Raw genomic sequence first — 23480 nt, forward strand, 5'->3', positions numbered from 1 at the left:
TAGTCTTGTGTGTGGTTTAAAACCTAAGTTAAAGAGTTAACCCCCCTTTGGAAACAGGCAGAGCTGATAATAAATAAAGGTTCTGTCCATGCAGCGGGACATGAGACATTTCCACACAGCAGCTGCAGTTTGACCCACGAAGACTCTGAAAATACTTGAAACATCTGTTCACATTGATCTGACGGATTTTTTCCTGGTTTTTCCCGCCATAGGCGATGGTTCTGAGGAAAGCTGCAGCTCAGCCGAGTCACTGGAGGTAACAGGACCACACACACACCCACACACACACACGAAAAAACACAATTGAAGCACAACTCATATGAAAATCTGACTCGGTGTTGCCGCCCAAGCCGACGCTTTTAGGCCCGTTTACACGAAAACACTTTTCAGGTCTTCGCTTTGGTTTGAGAAGAGTTCAGATTACGAGCTGTAGTTCTCACGCCAGCCACTAGGCGGGGCTGTTTTTGTAACGTAACCACATGTAAATCCCCTTTTCTGGCGTCTGTATTAAGAAATTAGGAGTGTCAACGTTTACAATTTTTCCTACACGTATAAACCGACGTGTGACCGGCTACACGTGACGTCAGAGATTTATCTTTTTCTATGGCAGTGGCGCTATATGACCACTAGAGGGCTCTGTCTCCACTGAGATACATTCATGATCCCATTAAATCAAAGACATTCCACTGGTTCTCAGACTGAAGGGCCGTTCCAGCTGTTAGGTTGATGATATGTTCACTGAGTGTTTTGTCACATTTCCTTGATTTTTTTTTTGTTTATAAAATCCTTCATGCTAGCTTGTGAACTGCTAGCGCTAGTGAGCTAGCTAGCGTTAGCATCGATGCTAGAGGTAGCGTCTCTCCCTCCAGCTTGTTAGGGTGTTTCCATCACAGCTGGTCTCTCCTGGATCTCGTACTGCTGTTATAAACCAGCTCTTCCTGACTCAGTTTGTTTCCACAGTTTGTGAGAAAAGCTGCCACACCGCTCCGCTCGCTGTTAGCTGCCATCGCGTCCCCGAGTCCACTTGAACGCAACATGTCTGTACACGGTGATTGATTTTCCTGAACGGTCATGATTCATTATCTGTGTACACGTTTAGACGTGTAGACGTTGACACCCCTACAAGACATGTTGACTTTGTTAAACTCTCTCAAGTCCTCACTGTTCTTCCTGGGACCGACTGGAACCACGGCTCTCATAAACAGAACTGCGTTTCAGAAAAGTTGTGTTTTCCCCGTGTAGACATAGAAAAGCCAGTTTTGAAATAGTTTTACAATTTAAAGGGGCTGTATCCTGCTTTTTTAGCTCGTCCAAACCCTAGAAATGGCATTAACATGGTAATAGTTTGTTTTTGGCGCTAAGTTAAAGTAATTTTGTGTGAAATAAAAGATTTTCTGGGGTTAATTCTGAAACCCGGAAGAGAAAACGCTCTGTTTCACTGAAAATCCCGCCTCTCCCCCTGTGGACTTTGACTTACAGCTACTTCAACCAATCAGCGTTTCAAAACAAATACGTTGGCTAGCTTTAGCTCTTTAGCTCTAGCTTCTCTACACACAAAGACACGCGAAAACGTCTTTTCCTGTTAGAAACTCACCAAGCGCAGACCCTTCAGACCCTCCAGACCCTTCAGACCCTTCAGACCCTCCAGACCCTCCAGACCCTTCAGACCCTCCAGACCCTTCAGACTCTTGCTCTTGCTTGATTGTTGCTTTCAGACGATGGTCAAAGTTTATTTCCGTAATCGGAACAAAAAGCAGCAACGCTGATTGCCGAGGGCCTGCGGGAGGGGGGCTCAGGGGAGCCATCTTCACCGTGTGACGTCAATGTGAGAAACAGAGCGTTTTCACGGTGCGGGAGGGGCTGCCTCTCTGAGCAGCACAACAACGAGGAAAGCTCAAACGCACAGGCACAAAGGAAAAAAACGCTTTGGAGGTGTTTTTGGTGAGTACATAACTATATAACAAGGTTAAAACATACAAAAAGTGAATTTTGCATGATACAGCCCCTTTAAGAAGGTGTCACGGTCACGTATGTCGGCAGGTGAAAGCCTTCTGCGGTTTCTCTTGAAGACGCGTTCGTGTAAACGGGCCTGGGGACGGGAGGCCGTCGCAGAGGACACCTCAGAAACACTGAGACAAAGCAGGAGTGCTGAGGACAACAGTGCAAACGGGGGCTTTGACTTTCCTCACATGTAAACTAAAGTGGGCCCAGCGCTGAACCCTGGGGTGCGTCGGGGTGAAACCAGGTCCGACTACCTCAGCCTGCCTGCTTCCTGCGCTCGGACCAAAGTCTGGTTGCTCCTCATCAGGCGGCTGCCGTCCCAGTCCCTGTCCCTGTCCCCCTCCTCCACAGTCCTGCCCACCGCCTTGTCTCCTGTCCTGGATGGACCCTGTCTGAAGAAGGGGGCCCCCCCCACCCCCGCCGGGCCCTGGCTCTGCGGGCCGGGCGGGGCCTGGCCCTGGACGGACTGAGCCCGGGGGAACTGTTTACTATCCAACACGTCCTTGTATTGGATTTCGGGCCGGATCATCCTCAGGCAGGCGGCCCTGGTGGCGTTGTCCAGCCCCGGGTGGAGCTCGTAGCCCAGGATTTTCACCAGCCCGCTCTGGAAGGGCCTGATGGTCTTGTCCCGGATCCGGTGCGCCTCCACTGGCTTGCCACCGTCCCTGAGACAGGCGCGAGCGAGGTCGTCCCGCCGCAGCCTGAGGAGGGCCACTTCCCGCGCCATCTGGGCGTGGCCGAAGCGGTCCACCTCCTTCCAGAAGGTGCGGTTGAAGGCTTTGTAAATGTGCCAGTCCAAGGCGTTCCACTGCCGCAGCTTCTCGCGCTGGTCCGCCGTCAGGGACAGGTCCGGCGGCGCCTTGGCCTGGCGGCCGGCCCTGACGCCAACCCCTGCCACAGCGGCCGCCTTGTCCACCCAGCTGCCCCCGATGGCCCCGAGGCCGCCGGGCTTCTGCTGCCGCGCGTTGAGGCTGAAGGACACCACGGCGTCCAGCGGCCAGCAGAGGGCGTGCCTCAGCAGGATCATGGACTCGTCGAAGTACTCGGACACCAGGATGAGCTTGAAGGTCTGCCGGATCATGGCCTCGCCGCGCTGAGCCAGCGCCGCCGAGAAGTTGGCGTTGTGGTCCAAGCCGAAGTCGAACCACAGCAGGTTGCGGGCGTAGTGGTTGTTGCGCAGACGGGGGTCGTAGTACTTGTGGGGGTCCTCGGCGAAGTCGCCCAGACCCTTGGCCTTCCGGAAGGCGGGGGCCACCTCTTTATAATACGCAAAGGAGGATTCAGCCAGAGCCACCGGGTCCCGGATGATGGAGAAGTAGAAGGTATCCGCAGGCATCACCTTCTCCACCTGCAACACACACAACGCACAACGCACAACACAACGCACAACACAACACATGGTCCCGTTATCGCTGCAGCTTAGGACAGACTGAAACAGTGTGAGACTGAAGCAGTGTGGACTAAAGCTACCCTGGCGTGCCAGACTGACTTTATCTGTTCCACACATATAAAGACCGTCTGGCGCGGCGCCGTCGGGGCAGAATTTCAAACTGGCAACGAGAGGCGGGACTATTGAGCGGAGAGAACCAATCCAAGAAACAAGGCTGTGACGCAACGACAATAAGACGTACGCAGCTCCGCCGTCGTCGTTTTGTAGTCCAGGACATGGGATCATGGCAGGTAGTCGAGACAACTCTTCGGTGAACGATTTCTGCCGTTTGTCTTAAAAATCTATGTGGGGAGAGTGGAGAATACGTCCGTTTTACCCCCAAATTCCACCGGACGCTAAAGCGCCGCGCCACGCCACGCCGCGCCGGCGTCTTGTTCCTGAAGTCAGCGCACACCGGGAGCACAGCGCGTCGCAGCGCCACACCGTTTGGAAGCGGCGGCGCAGAAAATAGACCTGAAGTGAATCACCAGCACCGTGGCGCCAGCGTTCTGGTGATCCGTCGTATCACCGGCGCTTCTGGAAGGCGGCGCGGCACCTTGGCGTCCGGTGGAATTTGGGGGTTAAAGAAAAGCCTTCAGAGCAGATTCCTGCTGTGGTTTCAGCGACAAATTCAGTTCGTTCAAAACTCCAGACAGAGCCGTGGTAAAGCCTGCTGTGCTGCAGCCGCCATCAGGACTGTTTTGGTTAAGGATCGACCAATTATCGGCCTGGCCGATAATTGGTCGATATTGGGCAATTTTTTAATAATCGGCATCGGCCTTTTTTTCCACCAATAGCCGATAAAATAAATGTATTTAAAAACTTGCTCTGTGGGTCATATATTCAGCCGTCTCTCTCTGCCTGGAGTCACTCCTCTGGGCGGTGGAACAATGTCCCGCCCACGGATACATTTTGACGCCAAAATGTTCATTTTTACAGCAAATGAATATCGGTTCGACATATCGGTTATCGGTTTCCATAAGTACCAATAATCGGCATCGGCCCTAAAAAAGCCATATCGGTCGATCCTTAGTTTTGGGGGAGTTATCATATGACGCTCACTCCCGCCTCTCCTGGGCTGTGATTGGCCCGGCAGAAGTCAGATTCAAACCGCCGGTCCCAGACTGTTTCCCCGTGAAGCCCTGAGCACGGAGACCGTCTGGCGGTCCAGGCTGAGCAGAGGTCCTGTCAGGAGGGCTCTCACCTCCAGCTTGTTGAACCTCATGTGGTTGCCCAGGATGTGGAATTCCACGGCGCGCGGCCCGCGGTAGCCCTTGACGCGGTGGGCGTTGAAGGGCAGCGGGTAGCCCAGCTGGTAGCCCGGCGGCAGGGCGAAGCGCAGCCGCCGCTCCTCGCCGAAGCGGTACAGCAGGTTGAGCACCGTGCTGCTGGCCGTCTTGTGCGTCTTCAGGAACATGATGTGGGTGTGCGGCCGGCACGCGCCCAGCGGGGGGCCCTGGGCGTCAGGGGACGAGAAGACGGACCGGGGCGCCGGCGGGACGCTGCTGGGGGACACAGGGGACACAGGGGACACTGTCACTCTCCACATCTCCTGGACAGCCGGCATGTTCTCTGAGGGACAGCTGGACCGTCTGAGGGACACCTGGACAGTCTGAGGGACAGTCTGAGGGACACCTGGACAGTCTGAGGGACCGTCTGAGGGACACCTGGACAGTCTGAGGGACAGTCTGAGGGACACCTGGACAGTCTGAGGGACCGTCTGAGGGACACCTGGACAGTCTGAGGGACACCTGGACAGTCTGAGGGACAGTCTGAGGGACAGTCAAAACGGGCCCTCACAAGGAGTGCTCTGGTCAGTAGGATGTGTGTGTGTGTGTGTGTGTGGGGGGGGGGGGGGGGGGGGGGGGGGGGGGGGGGGGGGGGGACAAGGGTTCAAGTGGAGAACCGGGCTCCTGTGCTGCTCCCCTCACTTCCTCACTGCTGTGGTGACAGTCACATGTGGAGCAGACAGCTGTGTGTGTGTGTGTGTGTGTGTGTGTGTGTGTGTGTGTGTGTGTGTGTGGGGGGGGGGGGGGGGGGGGGGACAAGGGTTCAAGTGGAGAACCGGGCTCCTGTGCTGCTCCCCTCACTTCCTCACTGCTGTGGTGACAGTCACATGTGGAGCAGACAGCTGTGTGTGTGTGTGTGTGTGTGTGTGTGTGTGTGTGTGTGTGTGTGTGTGTGTGTGTCTCAGTGTCTCAGAGGAGCTGTCCTCGCGTCTGTCCCCCCTGCTGAACAGCCAGAGGACTGAACGCTGTAAAGACAGAGACGCCACAGCGGCTGACGGACAGACTGTCCTACAGGTCAGGAATGGCGGTCTGGCTTCGGTCAGAGACGACTGCAGAGAGACAGACGTCCCTCTGAGACAAAGAGGACAGTGGGAGGAGCTTCGTACGCCGCTCCAGTATGAAACTGTCTGAAACTGGACGGAGGGGATGACGTCCAGGCCTCCGTCCAGGCTGGGTCTGACGGCAGACGGCTGAACTCTCCTGACTCTTCCTCGCCGCCGCCGCCCACCTCTTGTTGAAGATGACGCCCAGCAGCTGTCCGGCGAAGGCGATGGCCACGAAGAGCAGCAGGGCTTTCCACATCCACACCGGGCCCAGGCGACCGCACACCAGCCAGCGCAGCATCCTGCAGGGGGCGCCGGGGGGGGACAGAGACACCGTTAGAGGGACAGAGGGAAGGACAGGAGGACAAAGAGATGGAGGGAGGGAGGAGGAGAGAGGCCTGGTGGGGGAGGGGGAGGGTAGGGAGGGAGTGAGTCATAAAACAAACATAGCTGACACATCAGCATCCTCACAGCCAGGACAGAACCCAGAGAACCCAGCCAGGACAGAACCCAGAGAACCCAGAGAACCCAGAGAACCCAGCCAGGACAGAACCCAGAGAACCCAGAGAACCCAGCCAGGAGAGCAGCCGGGCCGGATTCTGACCGGCCGGCTGAAACGCTCCCTGAAAGGTCCAGTCCGCCGCTCCACAAACACACCTCAGCTTCCTACCATCGATTCACCCTCCCTCCACCAGGGGGAGCCACAGCTTCGGCTGCAGCACTCACGGAAACACCGGCATTCCAGGAAGACCGGTACTCCAGGAAGACCGTTTCATCTCATACGGAGACGGTTTATTTACCGGCCGCCCCGTCCAATCAGAACGCTGCCCAGACCCCGGCGTCAGAGAGGAGTTAATCCTTTGTGTTTCCCATGGAAACACAACGCTCATCAACATAATTCTGAATTACTGGATTCAGAATAAACCAATTCTGACTTAAAAACACCCTGAGAACAGTGACTGTGACTGTGGACCCTGAACGCCTCGCAGCTGAGAGACTGCAGCTCCTTCAATGCTGAGAGCAACACACTGATCCCTGAACACACTGATCCCTGAACACACTGATCCCTGAACAACACGCTGATCCCTGAACAACACGCTGATCCCTGAACACACTGATCCCTGAACACACTGATCCCTGAACACACTGATCCCTGAACAACACGCTGATCCCTGAACAACACGCTGATCCCTGAACACACTGATCCCTGAACACACTGATCCCTGAACACGCTGATCCCTGAACAACGCACTGATCCCTGAACAACACGCTGATCCCTGAACAACACGCTGATCCCTGAACAACACGCTGATCCCTGAACACACTGATCCCTGAACACACTGATCCCTGAACAACGCGCTGATCCCTGAACAACACGCTGATCCCTGAACAACACACTGATCCCTGAACAACGCGCTGATCCCTGAACAACACGCTGATCCCTGAACAACACGCTGATCCCTGAACAACACGCTGATCCCTGAACACGCTGATCCCTGAACACGCTGATCCCTGAACACGCTGATCCCTGAACACGCTGATCCCTGAACAACACGCTGATCCCTGAACAACACGCTGATCCCTGAACAACACGCTGATCCCTGAACACGCTGATCCCTGAACACGCTGATCCCTGAACACGCTGATCCCTGAACATGCTGATCCCTGAACAACGCGCTGATCCCTGAACAACGCGCTGATCCCTGAACAACACGCTGATCCCTGAACAACACGCTGATCCCTGAACAACACGCTGATCCCTGAACAACACGCTGATCCCTGAACACGCTGATCCCTGAACATGCTGATCCCTGAACAACGCGCTGATCCCTGAACAATGCGCTGATCCCTGAACAACGCGCTGATCCCTGAACAATGCGCTGATCCCTGAACACGCTGATCCCTGAACACACTGATCCCTGAACAACGCACTGATCCCTGAACAACGCGCTGATCCCTGAACAACACGCTGATCCCTGAACAACACGCTGATCCCTGAACAACACACTGATCCCTGAACAACGCGCTGATCCCTGAACAACACGCTGATCCCTGAACAACACGCTGATCCCTGAACAACACGCTGATCCCTGAACACGCTGATCCCTGAACACGCTGATCCCTGAACACGCTGATCCCTGAACACGCTGATCCCTGAACAACACGCTGATCCCTGAACAACACGCTGATCCCTGAACAACACGCTGATCCCTGAACACGCTGATCCCTGAACACGCTGATCCCTGAACACGCTGATCCCTGAACATGCTGATCCCTGAACAACGCGCTGATCCCTGAACAACGCGCTGATCCCTGAACAACACGCTGATCCCTGAACAACACGCTGATCCCTGAACAACACGCTGATCCCTGAACAACACGCTGATCCCTGAACACGCTGATCCCTGAACACGCTGATCCCTGAACAACGCGCTGATCCCTGAACAATGCGCTGATCCCTGAACAACGCGCTGATCCCTGAACAATGCGCTGATCCCTGAACACGCTGATCCCTGAACACACTGATCCCTGAACAACGCACTGATCCCTGAACAACGCGCTGATCCCTGAACAACACGCTGATCCCTGAACAACACGCTGATCCCTGAACAACACGCTGATCCCTGAACAACACGCTGATCCCTGAACACGCTGATCCCTGAACATGCTGATCCCTGAACAACGCGCTGATCCCTGAACAACGCGCTGATCCCTGAACAATGCGCTGATCCCTGAACACGCTGATCCCTGAACACGCTGATCCCTGAACACGCTGATCCCTGAACACGCTGATCCCTGAACACACTGATCCCTGAACAACACGCTGATCCCTGAACAACACGCTGATCCCTGAACAACACGCTGATCCCTGAACACGCTGATCCCTGAACACACTGATCCCTGAACAACGCGCTGATCCCTGAACAACACGCTGACCCCTGAACAACACGCTGATCCCTGAACAACAAGCTGATCCCTGAACAACACGCTGATCCCTGAACACGCTGATCCCTGAACACGCTGATCCCTGAACACACTGATCCCTGAACACGCTGATCCCTGAACAACACGCTGATCCCTGAACACGCTGATCCCTGAACAACACGCTGATCCCTGAACACGCTGATCCCTGAACAGCGGGCGCTGGCAGGTTAATGGACGGAGTTACTGCCTCGTGAAGCAGCTGCCTCACATTTTCTAAATCATCTGGCGGCCAGATATTATTGTTGCCGACCACTGCTTTAGGCTATGAATGATATTTTAAGTTTTTTTTTGTTTTTTTTTGGATGCAGTTGTTCACTGAAAGTGTGTGCTGTCCCTGGAGTTTCTTTTCTCTTCCACTGTAATCCATTCATTATTCATCCTCCTGACCTCTCTCTCCTCTGAAGGCTGATTTTAACCTCCTCACATGGAAAAGCTGCTGTTTCTCTCCTCTCTGAGCAGATACAAGCCGCCCTCATGTGTTGTGCTTGAGAGGGAGAAAGTAACGCCCCAATCACAGAGCGGCGTGACGAGCTGAAGGCCAACATGGCCGCTGGCCTGAAGCACGAGACCAGAAAAAGACCGGTTGAGATCTGAGGACTAGACCGAACGCCGTCGGCTGACGGGTCAGTCCAGTCCCGAAGCAACGTGACATTAGCAGGCTAACAACAGATCGCTTCCATGTGGTGAGGGCCTGACCTCCCGGGAAGAGACATCATGGTGACTCGGGCCAATCGGGAGACCAAAACATGGCTTGCGCCCCCACTGAGCGACGTCAGGGCAACGTGTTGGAGACTCCTCCAAACAAATTCACCTGCAAGTGACAGCAACAGGACTGTGATGTCCTGGTGATGTCACCATGTTGTCTCTGGCAGTCGATGTCATGGTGATGTCACCATGTTGTCTCTGGCAGTCACAATGATGTCGTGGTGATGTCACCATATTGTCCCTGGAAGTCATGGTGATGTCATCATCTTGTCTCTGGAAGTCACGGTGATGTCATCCTGTCTCTGGCAGTCACGATGATGTCGTGGTGATGTCACCATCTCGGTCCTGCTAGTCTCTGATTGGCCGCCATGGGTCTCCACCCAGTTGCAGACAGGTATTTCATGTAGACGTCACCATTGTCCAGATCAGTGTTTATATCCGTCACAAATGAGGCTTTGCAAAACTCAGCAGCATCAACGCACACTCGCATTCCCATGATGCACCTCTCCTTTACAGTTCCCTTAACTCTGTGAAGCTGCTGTCTGTCTGTAGCAGCTGTTAGCATTAGCGCTTGTCCTCCACAGGACAGGACTGATGTGACTCCAGATAAATGAGCTTTACGTTCTCGATGCTGCATGTTGATCTTTGAGAACGGAGGACTCGGGTTCTGACGCACTGCTGAATGTGTTCCTGATCAGAGATGCAACAACTAGTCAAAAATTCGCTGACATGAAATCTTTTGCGTGGATGAATTGTGTTTTTTTTTGGGAAATTGCTGCATGATAAAATCACACACCGGCTTCTGGCACTGCAGTTCACTACAGGAAGTGCTGGGGGCAGTATTGCTTCCTGTTTACATTACACACAGAAAAAGAGAGGAAGACCTTCTTATCTGCTCCTCGACGCGTCACCAACACCTGAAACACCTCCCAGCTGCTGGACCACCAGGGACCACCAGGGACCACCAGGGACCACCAGGGACCACCAGGGACCATCAGGGACCATCAGGGACCACGAAGAACCATCAAGGACCACCAGGGACGACCTCCAAGGACCGGAGCTCCAACACAGAGGAGACAATGATGAGTCGACCACTGAAAGCCCTGATCCTGACACCAGAGCTCTGGAACACTGAGAACATTTCCACAGGGAAACTCAAATTCCAGCAGACGTCACAGAGAACAACCAGGCTTCTGTTCTGAGTGGGAGACGCCACGGCGTGGGCGGCAAACGACGGCAGCAGCAGCTCTCAGACTGAAAGAGACGTGAGCAGAGGACGGTCCTCACTGGCAGCTGAGACCGGAGAACCTGGAGAACCTGGAGAACCTGGACCTCATAGAGGAACTGAGCATCAATGCACTGGCTGCCTCGCAGGGTCGACATGGGGACGGTCTGTGGTGGGAGGCAGGGGCCAAAAGAGATCCTCCTCCACCCAAGACTCATCCTCCACTCAGGACTCCTCTCTGGTTGCCATGGTGAATCCATGATTCTGTGATCGATGGCGGGGGTCTGTTTGAGGAAGCGTGCCGGTGCTGATCCTGGATCGTTTCACCTGGCTGGATGAATCCGTGTGCTCTAATCCTGGATTGGTCTTTTGTGCAACCAAGTGATCCTGAACCCAGTGGTTCTGGACTGGATGAGCCTGGATCAGTTATTGGTCCTGGATCAATGAATCCTACTTTTGTGCAGCAGGTCCCTGATCCTCCACCCCCCCCAAATCACCCCGAAACAGATCCTCCACCACTCAAAGGCATTAGCGGCGTGCAGTAGCTGCTTTGGGGACTGATGCTAATGCTAATGCTAATGTAGCATGACTGCTGTGTGAGCGCAGGTCCGTCTGCCTCTCACTGAGAGTCCACATTCGCCACGTCTGAAGAGAAAACGCCGCGGTTTTGCTTCAGAGAGGTTTTGCGTTTACACCACAATGTCTGTTTCTATGGAAACAGGAGAGACTGTGGAAACCACGTGGTTCTCAGGTTGCTCCACTAGTTGGTGCTGTTGGCTGCTTCTGTAATGAAACCACAGAGAACAATCCACTCTGAACGCGAACCGTGGAGAACTGAGACGACGGAACAGCAGCTCCACACAGCGGAGCCTCCCGGCCGGAACAGGCAGGAGGGAACCGGTCGGCGTGCCGAGACTCGCCGGGATTCCCCGCTCACGCTCAGAAAGCTGCAGAACCACCCAGACCTGACTCCTGGACCCTGATCGGCAGTCTGGAGCAGAGACTGCAGGGATTACCCAGACCTGCAGGTTAAAGCTCCTTATGGAGCCTCAGAGTTCACCTCCTCTGTTCTCCTTGAAGATGAAGCGGCTCTAATCCCAGACAGGATTAGACCTCACACACTTTATCAACGTTTTTCTCAGAATTGTGAGATTAAAGTCACAATGAACATCAGAACCAGAATCCAGGGTTCCTTTACGTTCTGAGGCTTTATTCTGAGAATCCAGATTAAAGTCAGGAAATTCTATCTTTCAATCAGGAACAGATTATCTGGCGAGGCTCAGATCTGCCGGATGTCTTCGGTCTGGACACGGAACCAGAACGTCTTAAAGGAACCAGAAACCAGGAACCAAAAACCCAGATACATGATGAACCAATAACCAAGAACCAGGAACCAGACAGCAGGGATCCGAAATGAAGAACTGAGAACTGTGGAACCTGGAACCAAGAAACATGCAGAACCAGGAACCAGGAACCGAGGCCTGCTGGAACCGAGCAGGGGAACCAGGGAACGGGGAGAACCAGGAACCGAGGCCTGCTGGAACCGAGCAGGGGAACCGGGGAACGGGGAGAACCAGGAACCAGGAGCCGAGGCCTGCTGGAACCGAGCAGGGGAACCGGGGAACGGGGAGAACCAGGAACCAGGAGCCGAGGCCTGCTGGAACCGAGCAGGGGAACCGGGGAACGGGGAGAACCAGGAACCGAGGCCTGCTGGAACCGAGCAGGGGAACCGGGGAACGGGGAGAACCAGGAACCGAGGCCTGCTGGAACCGAGCAGGGGAACCGGGGAACGGGGAGAACCAGGAACCGAGAACCAAATCTGAGCAGTGAGGAACCAGCCACAACACAAAGGAGCATTTAGTCTGCGAAACACACGCACACTCAGACACGCACACAAAATGCATGCACACAAATGCATGCAATCACACGCGCGCGCACAGACGCGCGCCCCGTGCAGCTGGGAGCGGTCCCCACAGATGTGCTGGTTCAGGGAGGAGAAAGGCCCCCGGATCCCCGCCGATCCCGCACGGACCGATCCGTGCATCCCGGCTGCATCCCCCGCTCCCCCCCCCCCCCCCCCCCCCCCCCCCCGGAGCGGCCCCCCTCCCCGGCCTCCCCCGGCCCCCCCGGGCCCCCAGCCCCCCACCGCCGGACCGGATCTCGTTACCTGGCTCTGCGTCTGAAAAACATCGCGGCTGCGTCCCGGGGCCGGGGCCGGGGCCGGGGCCGGGACCGGGGCCGGGGTCCGTGTCGTTGTGCAGCCGCGGGCAGCTCGGAGCATCTCGGAGGCTTGCCGCCGCCGCCGGTCCGCCGGTGGGGCCGCGGGCCCGCAGAGACCGTGGTGCTCCGGGCCGCTCGGTGCCGCCTCGCTCCGCCGCTCCTCCCCGGGTTCAGGGACCAGCTCCGCGGCTCTCCGCTCCGCTCCGCTCCGCTCCTCCGCCTCGCAGCCTCGCTCTCCCCGGGAGCGAGCGCAGCACCGGGGGAGGGACACTTCCGCCGGATGACAAAATAAAAGCTCCTCACCGAGGCTGCTGGCCACCAGATGAAAATCTGCATCCAGCACCAGTCTACCTCTCTCTCTCTCTCTCTCTCTCTCTCTCTCTCTCTCTCTCTCTCTCTCTCTCTCTCTCTCTCTCTCTCTCATGCTGTTGGTTTATTCTGAATGAAGTCATTTCTGTTGATTTCTGAATGTAGTGACTTCTGTTCCTGATCTCGGTGTTTTCATGATACATGAAGGATTAAATCCCCCTCAGAACCGGGGGCTGTGAAGCGTTCTGATTGGACAGGAGGTCCGTGACGTAGTCGCATCTCCAGGAAGTAAACAAAACAGACTGTCGGCCATTTTTCTGTCATTCGGTCTGGACTAGCTTTGATGCTACAGCTTTGAAAACGTCCTCATCGTTCTGCTCTCATCTTTATATCCATGTTTCCTAAAGCTGTCGTTAAATTCATCTTCTCTGGACGAGTCCGGCGCCATGTTGGAATAATTCATCACGGCGACGGACAAGCAGAACCACTGGACGCCTTTACTTATATTCCAAATAGCAACGCCGGCTTATTCAGATTTCAACTTAATAGCAAACAAAGTTTTGCGTTGTTTGACTGGTCATGTTAGAGCGGAATGAAGCTTCAAGATGTAAAGAGGAATAAAAGAAGTACGTAAGTGTAAGTAAAGAAGAATCTAACCGGTTCCCTTACTGTGTGGGGTTTTCCAAACCCGTTCAGTTAGAATATAACGCAGTGTGAGACGGAGGGAGGACGGACGTATCAGCAGGTCGACATCGAAACATCAGTATACTCAAAACAAACAAGCTGAGTGAAAAACAGCAGCGTTCTGAAAGCTTTGGTTGAGTTAAAACCAGAGCTTCACTTAACTGTAGCTTTATATGGACTCAGCTGTGTGTCCATGTACGAGAAAGAGAGAAAATAGAGCTCTGTACACACACAACACACACACACACACATGCCCTCTGCCGTCCGCCTCTGTCTCCATGCTTTCACTCTGAAGCGCTGCTGCCGTGTGGCTTCGTCCAGCTTGACGGCGGAGGCTCCGTCTGCTGGCGTCCACGCTGTGATGCTGTCAGAAAGGCATCCGGAGAGCCTCCTCCCTCCACCCTGCTCCCTCCACCCTGCTCCCTCCACCCTGCTCCGGAGGGGGATCCCTCTCTGGAGCCTCCTCCCTCCACCCTGCCTCCCTCCACCCTCCTCCCTCCAACCCTCCTCCCTCCACCCTGCTCCCTCCACCCTGCTCCACAGGGGGACTCCTCTCTGGAGCCTCCTCCTCCACCCTGCCTCCACAGGGGGACTCCTCTCTGGAGCCTCCTCCTCCACCCTGCTCCACAGGGGGACTCCTCTCTGGGGCCTCCTCCCTATCCACCCTGCCTCCGGAGGGGGACACTCCTCTCTGGAGCCTCGGCTGCTCCTGCAGCTCCAGCTCTCCAGACATTCTACCCTGTGCCGATGGAGCTGTGGAACCCTCACGGTGTGGGGCCCTGCTGACGTAGCTCCGCCCCCTGTGTCTCGGGGAGCGCCCAGCTCCAGGAAGCTCGTTTCATTTCTTGTTTCCTGGATCTCTTCTTTGGCTCATGAGGGTGGGAACGTAGACCGACTGGTAGATCCAGAGCTTCTCCTCTCGGCTCAGTTCCTTCTTCGCCATGACGGACCGATGCGACTGCATCTCTGAGGACGCTGCTCCGATCAGAGCCAGACCCAGAGAGGGCAGAGAAGCCCCTTCCAGTCCAGGACCAGGGCCTCGGATCTGGAGGTGCTCATCCTCATCCCCGTCGCTTCACACTCGGCTGTGAACTGCCCACAGTGCATGATGGTCCAGGTTCGATGAAGCCAACAGGAGAACACCATGTTTGCCACCTGTTCCGCAATGTGGACCAGACTCCTACTCCGGTCCTACAGAGACCAGACGGCCCCTGAACAGGCGTGCCCGGACTCCGTACTCCCAAAGTCCCCACAAGGCACCATGAGGGACAAAAGCCTTCCTAGATCCACAAACACATGAAGACGGGTTACGCAAACTCCCACAAACCTTGAGCACCCTATGGAGGGTCTAGAGCTCGTCTTGTGATCAGGACCAGGACGAAAACCACATTGTCCTCCTGAATCCGAGGTTCGACTATCAGTGGAATCCTCCTCTCCAGGACCTGGAACAGACTTTCCCAGGGAGGCTGAGGAGCTGGAGCACACCCTCCGGTCCCCCTGTTTGACAAGGAGAACCAAGGAGGCCCCGTCCCCCAGCTCCTGTCTGACAGAAGTCTCATAATTCAGGCCGAAAATGTTCTTCATGAGCGCAGACAGTCAGGAAGAAAACAAGAGGCGATGCTCACAGCGTGTGTGTGTGTGTGTGTGTGTGTGGTGTGTGTGTGTGTGTGTGTGTGTGTGTGTGTGTGGTGTGTGAGCGTGCATGTGTGTGTGTGCGTGTGTGTACTGCTGCAGCGGTTTCAACATGTCAGTCTGAACCATTAGTAACTCACTGCTGTCTCCCTACACGCACACACACATACACACACACACACACACACACACACAACACACCACTGTCTGCACAGGAAGTGCAGAGGAAGTGAGGGAAGCCACTTCACAGCAGAAAGACGTGAGAGCGTCTCTCACGGTGGAAATCATTTCACACGCCGCTGAGCATCAAAGCCTTTTCTTTTATCGATGTGCATGTCTAAATGGAGACGTCATCAACCAGGGGTTGACAAATATGTGGTCTGCAGCTCAAACTGGCCTCGAAGAGAATCCAGTCTGACCTCGAACAGTCAGAAAATACAACGAAAACACACTACCTGCAACAGTATTGATGTGAAACTGTCTCGGTGAGAGGACGAGGACATGTCCAACATGAGACTGAACGACCTTTACACCAGAATACACCGACAGGAAGTCTCCTCGGGGTCTAAATGAGAGTCACATGACCCCAAAGACTATGTTATGTCCATAAATCACAGACCAGCTGAGTCTGGTCCCGGACCCCAGCGGCAGCAGCGCCTCCTGGAGGAGCCGATTGAAACACACCTGAACATCCATACACTGTGACCGGAGCCGAATTTGGGATTTATTGTTGATCTAGGTCTCAGAAGTGTGTGCTCACGCCGGGACCGGAGTGTGTTCCTCTTTACTGACGGTGTGGATTCAGACAGACCGAGATGAATCCGTCCAGTTACCCATACGGCACTCTGACCCGCCCACGTTTCCACAGCCAGTGTTGAAACAGGAATCTCTTCTGGTGTTGAACATGTACAAAGCCAAGTCCCTCACGGAGAGGACACTGATAAATGTCTCCTAGTCTCAGAGGACACATGAGGCGGAGGACAGGAGCAGCCAGTGAGCAGCCAGCAGCTCCAGGACTGAAGTAAAGCTTCTGAGCAGGTTAACTGGTGGCTTCCTTCAGGAGCAGCTGGTCCTGATCAGCCTGCACCCCCTCCCCTCCCCGTCCCCCTCCCCCCTCCCCATGTCCACATGCCGGTCCCAGTCCAGACCGTCACACCCAAACACTGGCTGATCAGCAGGTCCAGTCTGAAGCCCCGGAGGGCTTGGTGCAGCTGCAGCTCTGTTTCTAAGTCCAGGTTGAACTGGACCAGGTCTCGGTCTCCTGACTCCACCCGAGCGAGCAGAGAGTGACGGCTGAACACCGAGCTGAGCTGTGAGGAGCCCGTGACGATACGATTCACCCGATGGTTCCACCTCAGCTTCGCCTTTAACAGAACCGGCCCGGAACCCGACCCACCTGCGACGGAAAAACCCTTAATCCACACTCATCCTGAAGACCGGCGCACCGCAGGGAGCTGTACTCAGACCCCCGCTCACTCATCCACCGCCACCACACCAGACAGCAGCAGAACAGAAAAACAGTCAGAACCACCTGGACAGGAAGACCAGAACCACCAGAACCGGAACCAGAGGCGCGGCGAACACTGACCCGACCCGACGCCCGGCGCCTCCCGACGGCTTCCTCTGAGAGCTAAAACGAGCGCACCTCGCTCATCTCCTGCTGACTCACCTCTCTGAGGTAAGCCTCCTGACCTACTTCGCCGAGCGCTCCTCCAGCCCACCGCGGGAGGCCAGGGAGAGCAGGGAGAGCAGGGGCGGCCTGCAGCAGGGGGTCAGGAAGCAGAGACCGTCGTGGGCTGACTCTCAGCCCGACCCGGGCGGCGTGAAGGGTCCTCCTCAGCCAGAGCCAGCCCTGACCCTCCAGACCGGCTGGCTTAATGCTGCAGGATCAGTTAACAGGATTACTGAGCTGTGAGGGACCGAGCTCCGGCCAACCCGCCCAGGACTGCTGGAGAACATCAGCTGGGCGACGGGAGCAGGCAGGGGGACCGGCTCAGGACCACAGGAAGCCTCAGGACCTGGACCAGGACAGGAGGGACGTGGCGCTCTCACCACCCCACCGCCAGAGAAACACACCGTTCCTACTCGAGACTAGATCATCTCTGAACCAGCAGCACGCTGATGAATGACGTCTCAGAATCCATCCCATCACCATCAGCGACCAGGCTCCAGTTTCATTTACTGTCAGAAATAAGAAGAATAATCCACCAACTAGAGACTGGAGACTTAATCCATCACTACTTAAAGATCCGGAGTTTATCAGCTTCAGTGTGTGTTCTCTGGGAGGCAGGGAAAGCGGTGATGAGGGGAAAATAATTTCCCTCTGCTCACACAAGAAAAAGAAAGAAGCGTCAAGAACTTTGGAGTTGGACTCAGAAATAAATCTCTGGAGGAGGCTGATCATGTCTCGCCACGGAGGACATGCTGGAGGACATGAGGAAAGATAAACCTGACCTGAGGAAGCAGACAGGTCTGTCCACTGTCTCCACTGTGTCCACTGTCCCTCACTGTTTGCTGTCTTTACTGAACCTCTGCAGCTGGTGAGACAAAATAAAGACATCAGAGGATTCTGGCCAACAACAATACAGAAGATAAAATAAGTCTTTATGCAGATGATGTACTACTTTTCCTGCAGAACTCTTAAACCTCTCCATACTCTGTTTGTTTCTCTCTGTGTCTCTCTCCCTGCCTTCCTGTCCTCCTGTCAGCTCCAGCAGTATCATGGACCAGGATTCAGTCAATAAAATAAGAAATCATACCATCAAGAGGAGCTTTAAACCTACAAGCTGCTCTAGGAAGAGTCCATCTGTCTGGAACCTTCCAGGAACCAGAACCTCCGAGCTGCTGTGGGGATGCTGAGTGCAGAAGAACACTCAGCTCTGGGCTGTGAGTGGACAGACTGAGAGATGGACAGACAGACAGCTGGACAGACTGAGAGATGGACAGACTGACAGATGGATAGACTGAGAGATGGACAAAGAGCTTTGATCACTGCAGCAACTTTTAAAATCACTTTGATCCCACTGATTACTTCACCAAGATTTTGACCACCTTTTTTAAAAAAATGCCGTTTACAGATTCCACCACTGGGGGTCGCTAAAGTCACAGTTTTCTCCACATTGATCTTCTCATCCCTTCTGTTCTGTTGAAAGTCCTTTATTTGCCCCGCAGGGAGGAATTACAGGGTCACAGCAGCACAGTGTGGGAAAGAAAAGTGAAAATTACAAAGCCCAACCATGCATAGAAAAGTTAAACATAATTTGAATATAAATTTAGGATAAATGTAATTAAATAATGGATATAAACTGACCGACATAATTAAATATTAAATATAATTTCAATACAAATTTTATACTGATATAATTAACAGATGTAAACTAACAGATATATATCAAATATTTACATATAAGTGGCTTGAGCCGACCAAGCGTTCATAGCGATGTCGCGTTTTGATCCTTCGATGTCGGCTCTTCCTGTCATTGTGAAGCGGAAAGACCGTCGTGAGCCAGGCTAGTTTTACCCGACTGATGATGTGTTGTTGCAACAGTAATCCTACTGCAACAACCTCAGAACTCTGGTCCAAAGGAGTCCTCTGACCAAGAAGGTCTTCTGGATCAACAGCGTCCTACGGATCAAAGGGGCCCTCTTGATCTGAAGGAGTCCTCTGGATCTTCTGGATCAGGGGGGTCCCTCTGGATCAGGAGGCCCGTACACAGTGTGCCATTTGCAGCCGTCCCAGATGAGAGACCACCACCGGGAGGGAATCTGGTGCTGAGACTCAAGTGAGTCCCTGAAAGTCATGTGACACAGATGTTCTTCTTTAATTTACAGTTTGAGGACTGCGGTAGGGTGACCATTCGTCTCTTTTCCCCGGACATGTCCACTTTTTACGTCCTGTCCGGGGCGTCCGGGCAGGTTTTATAAATTCAAGGAGATGTCCGGGGTTCATGTTTCTCAGCACGTGAACGTAAACTGACCAGCGCTTTGCACGCAGTACTGTGATACTTTGTTGCGCGACGTGATTACCGAGAGGCGTCTTGTGAGCCCTTCTGCACCGCGCACACACACACACACACACAAACACACACACACACACACACACACACACAAAACTTTGTACTATATCATATGTCAAACCGAAAGATTTATGGCCCCCAATAAACCCCTCCCCTCGCCATTTGTCCACCATTTGTCCACCGTTGTCCACCGTGCATTTGTCCACCCCCCCCCCAAACTTCCCCTTCTGAGGTCTTTTGAAGTTTTTACGATGTGTTAGGTGTTGACACATCTGAAGGGATGAGAAGGAGCCAGACAGAGGATAGAGGGGGGTGAATTTATATTGTGCTTAAAGATGGCGGAGAAGCGTGTTATGAAGAGGTTATATTACAAGCCAAGTCATCCTGGTAGTTTCGGGGGTAGAGCGGCTTCATAAAGCGGTTCAAGATGAGACAGGAAAGAAAGTCAGGGTGGAAGATGTGAAAGATTTTTTATCATCTCAAGACGCCTATACTCTGCATAAACCAGCTAGGATACATTTTCCAAGGAACAGAGTTTTTGTTACAAGACCTCTCAAACAGTTTCAGGCAGACCTTTGCGATATGCGAGCGTTAGCGGATGAAAATGATGGGTATAGTTATTTACTCACAGTCATAGACGTTTTTTCCAAATTAGCGTACGTGCGAGCTTTGAGAAAGAAGACTGCGGCTGAGGTGGTGTCTGCCTTTGAAACCGTCTTTCGCGAGCCAGACACCTGAAAAACTACAGACTGATGCAGGAAGAGAATTTTTCAACAAAAGTTTCAAGATTCTGATGAGGAAACACAACATCATACATTTTGCCACAGCCAGTGATCTAAAAGCCTGTGGTTGAAAGATTTAACCGAACGTTAAAGACCAGAATGTGGAGATATTTCACTGCTAAGAACACGCGTCGATACGTGGAAGTCCTGCCAGACTTAGTAAAAAGCTATAATAACACTCACCACAGCAGTGTAAAAACGCGCCCGGCTGATGTGACTAAGGGCCTTCAAGTGTTTCACAATCTGTACGGTACGCCTACACCACGAGACAAGAGAAAACAAAATAAAGGCAGGATTTAAGGAGGGCGATGTTGTCAGAATGTCCAAGTTGCGAGGGGCCTTCGATAAAAAAATATGAACAGAGATTCACGAACAAAGTATTTACGTGTGTCAGAATGCATTCTGCGTACTCCGCGTATAAAACTCAAAGATTATGACGGCGAAGCGATCGAAGGTTCATTCTGTGAGCCGGAGCTGCAGAAAGGGAAAAAAATAGACTCATTAACATTTAACTCATTAACATTTCTCAATCATACAATTTTCAAACAGTCTGTTTGATATTACATTTTACTACAAACAGATATGTCCGGGTGTCTGTAGCACTTTAGGTGGTTATATGACCTTTTTAAAGCTCTCCAGAGGTGAACCTAAAAAATATGATCTAAACAAGAAACTCAGGTTTTATCTTAACATGTAAAGCAAATAATCAAAAGTGTTACTATTTGTGACCTGAAGATAACCAAATCTGCTCCTAACTTGAAATTTTAAGTTACTGCTCTCAAAACTTTGAAACATGTCGTGTCCTTTGTGATAAGCATCGTGAAATTCTCTGATATTTCCCAGTTAACGTGATCACTGGAAAACCTTCACATCCACCCAAGTTCTAATATATAGATCTGAAAATACAACTCAAAAGGAAGGAAGGTTTTTAAAAAAGTGTATAAAATACAAGAAAAGGTATAAATGAATAGTAAAATCATTCAAAGACAGAGTCTCATTCTAAATATTCAAAATAAAGCCACACAAACTTAATCAGGAAGCGTAGACACGCGCTTGAATAAAAACAGAATAACTGGTTGATAATTTTCACAAACTCAAATTCAATTTTCTGTATAAGAGACAATAATGATGTTGTCGATGTACGCCAAAAAAACCGAGTCAGCAGGTCATGTCAGCTTTGAAAGCTGCTGTCTCACAGCTGCAGCGTAGACGGTTGGACTGTCCAAAAAAAACAAACAATGTTAATCTTGTAAAGCGATATTGTTGGTCACAGAAGGTGAAACTAAACAAATCCAATGTATTCCTGTGTACAGCAGAATACAAATACACAACTGTGTACCATTTCACTCTGGCTGCTACTGATACTAAGATAGCATTAACATCTGGTACAACCGGAGTTAAAGGAATGACGCTGAAATTTATTTATTTTTCCTCGGGTCCTGTGCAAATCTGTACTTCTTTGTTCCTGGTTTCAAAAATGGGGTTTATCGGAGTGGTGTTTGGAGACAGACATGACACTCCTCGTTTCAGCAATGTTTGAACCACTGGCCTGATCCCCAGTTCTTTTTCCTTTGATAAGAGATACTGTTTAACACAGACAGGATATTTCACATAGTTAATTGTTGCTTGATAAGGCTCCACAGCCAGCAATCCTACATGATTTGCAAATACAGATTTTCTTCTCCTTTCTAACAAATCAACAGAAGCATTACAAAAGAACAAAATATGACAACCCCTTGTAAGAGCGGCATTTATATAAGAACAAAGAAAGAACAAAATAAAGTGCTTAGTTTAAGAAACAAATACAAACATCAGCTCTACATTAGCTTTTCCTGTTGCAATTTCTTTTCTGATCAGTCTCAACCAACTGCACAAGAAAACAGAATATCAGCTCAATATACATTTTGTCACTCTTTTTCTACTCTGACAGACAGTAATCACTCCGTACTGCAGTTTGCTCCACTGTTTTAGGTGGTGTAAAGATTAGTTGTGCGTCAACTCTTGCCTGTATCTTGTTTATAGCACTCCCCATATAACGTGACTCTGTTGCTCGTCTGATACTTTAAAACTGAACCATCTCTGAATTACTGAGCCACTGTTTTTGTGTTTTACTGAATGGGATTTTTATTGGGGTGTTGTTTGGAGACACGTGGCACAATGACTCCCTGTTTCAGCAGTGATTCAACCACTGGTCTGACCCCATTTGTTTTTCCTCTGATCAGGGATACTGTTTTAACAAACAGGATTTTGCATAGTTAATTGTTGCTTGATAAGGTTCCATATCCAGCAGTCCTACATGATCTGCGTGCTGTGTCCACAATCTAGATGGAACAGACCAGCTCAAACTGACAGAGGTTGTAACACACATCCCACTGAATGAACCTCTGCTTTCGTTGTATTTTGCAGGATTTTGATGAAAAAAAAGCAAAGTGTCCCGTCATACGACCAAACAATAAAATTATGGTTGCTATCTTCATCTGGTTGTCTATGAAGAAACTGGTAACAAATGTCAAGCATTTTAGTCCCCGTACTGTCCCAGTGATCACTTGTAACTGCACTTTGAAGTTTTTACGATGGGTTAGGTGTTGAGGAGATGAGTAGGAGCAAGACAGACGGATAGAGAGGGGGTGAATTTATATTGTACTGAGAAAAGCGTGCCGCCATGAAGAAAGTTAGGGTGGAAGATGTGAAAGACTTTTTATCATCTCAAGACACCTATACTCTGCATAAACCGGCTAGGGTACATTTTCCAAGGAACAGAGTTTTTGTTACAAGACCTCTCAAACAGTTTCAGGCAGACCTTTGCGATAGGAAGACGGGCTCACCTTTCCTCCCTCCTCTCTTTCATCCTCTGGTTGTCTATGAAGAAACTGGTAACAAATGTCAAGCATTTTAGCTACTGTCCCAGGGATCATTTGTAACTGCACAGATGAATGGTTCAATGTTTCCGTGCACATCTTTTAATAATAACATCAGTCCCTCTGGAGAGAGAGACAAACAGTATTTGTGGACTTTCTTCTAATTCATCCTTCTTCACTACTCTGTCTGAGAATGGTTTATCTACTGGTCTGCTTGACAGGATGCTAATGTTCTGATTCCCTCTATTGTGAACAGTCAAGTCACCACATCAACATCTAGCAAAACAGAGGCTGCTTTCTGC

The 23480-nt window shown here is 52.1% G+C and overlaps 1 protein-coding gene across 3 annotated transcripts; it reads right to left on the reverse strand.

Annotated features, from left to right (window-relative positions):
- Positions 1 to 1896: 1896 nt before the first annotated feature.
- gal3st4 (galactose-3-O-sulfotransferase 4) lies at positions 1897 to 13130 on the reverse strand. 3 transcript variants are annotated; one of them, XM_030088351.1, is made up of 5 exons: positions 12922 to 13130; positions 12845 to 12891; positions 5948 to 6064; positions 4635 to 4935; positions 1897 to 3349 (listed from the first exon to the last, which is right to left on the reverse strand). In XM_030088351.1, exons 2-5 carry the CDS (start codon positions 12865 to 12867, stop codon positions 2252 to 2254), a joined length of 1539 nt encoding a protein of 512 aa, XP_029944211.1. In that variant the 5' UTR covers positions 12868 to 12891; positions 12922 to 13130; the 3' UTR covers positions 1897 to 2251. The 3 variants fall into 3 exon arrangements, with proteins under 3 accessions (XP_029944211.1, XP_029944212.1, XP_029944210.1); XM_030088352.1 differs by having other exon boundaries at positions 4635 to 4932; positions 12845 to 13130; XM_030088350.1 differs by having other exon boundaries at positions 12845 to 13130.
- Between the last annotated feature and the right edge of the window lie 10350 nt (positions 13131 to 23480).

The sequence above is a fragment of the Salarias fasciatus genome, chromosome 3 (assembly GCF_902148845.1).
Source record: "Salarias fasciatus chromosome 3, fSalaFa1.1, whole genome shotgun sequence".
NCBI classification, from domain to species: domain Eukaryota; kingdom Metazoa; phylum Chordata; class Actinopteri; order Blenniiformes; family Blenniidae; genus Salarias; species Salarias fasciatus.

Excerpts from the sequence above, each read along its gene's own strand:
- gal3st4 (XM_030088351.1), bottom strand. The coding sequence starts at position 12,867 with ATGTTTTTCAGACGCAGAGCCAG. Across the intron at positions 6,065-12,844 it reads TTTTTCAGACGCAGAGCCAG|GATGCTGCGCTGGCTGGTGT; the intron begins GTAACGAGATCC and ends CGCCCCCTGCAG. Across the intron at positions 4,936-5,947 it reads GGCGTCATCTTCAACAAGAG|CAGCGTCCCGCCGGCGCCCC; the intron begins GTGGGCGGCGGC and ends TGTGTCCCCCAG.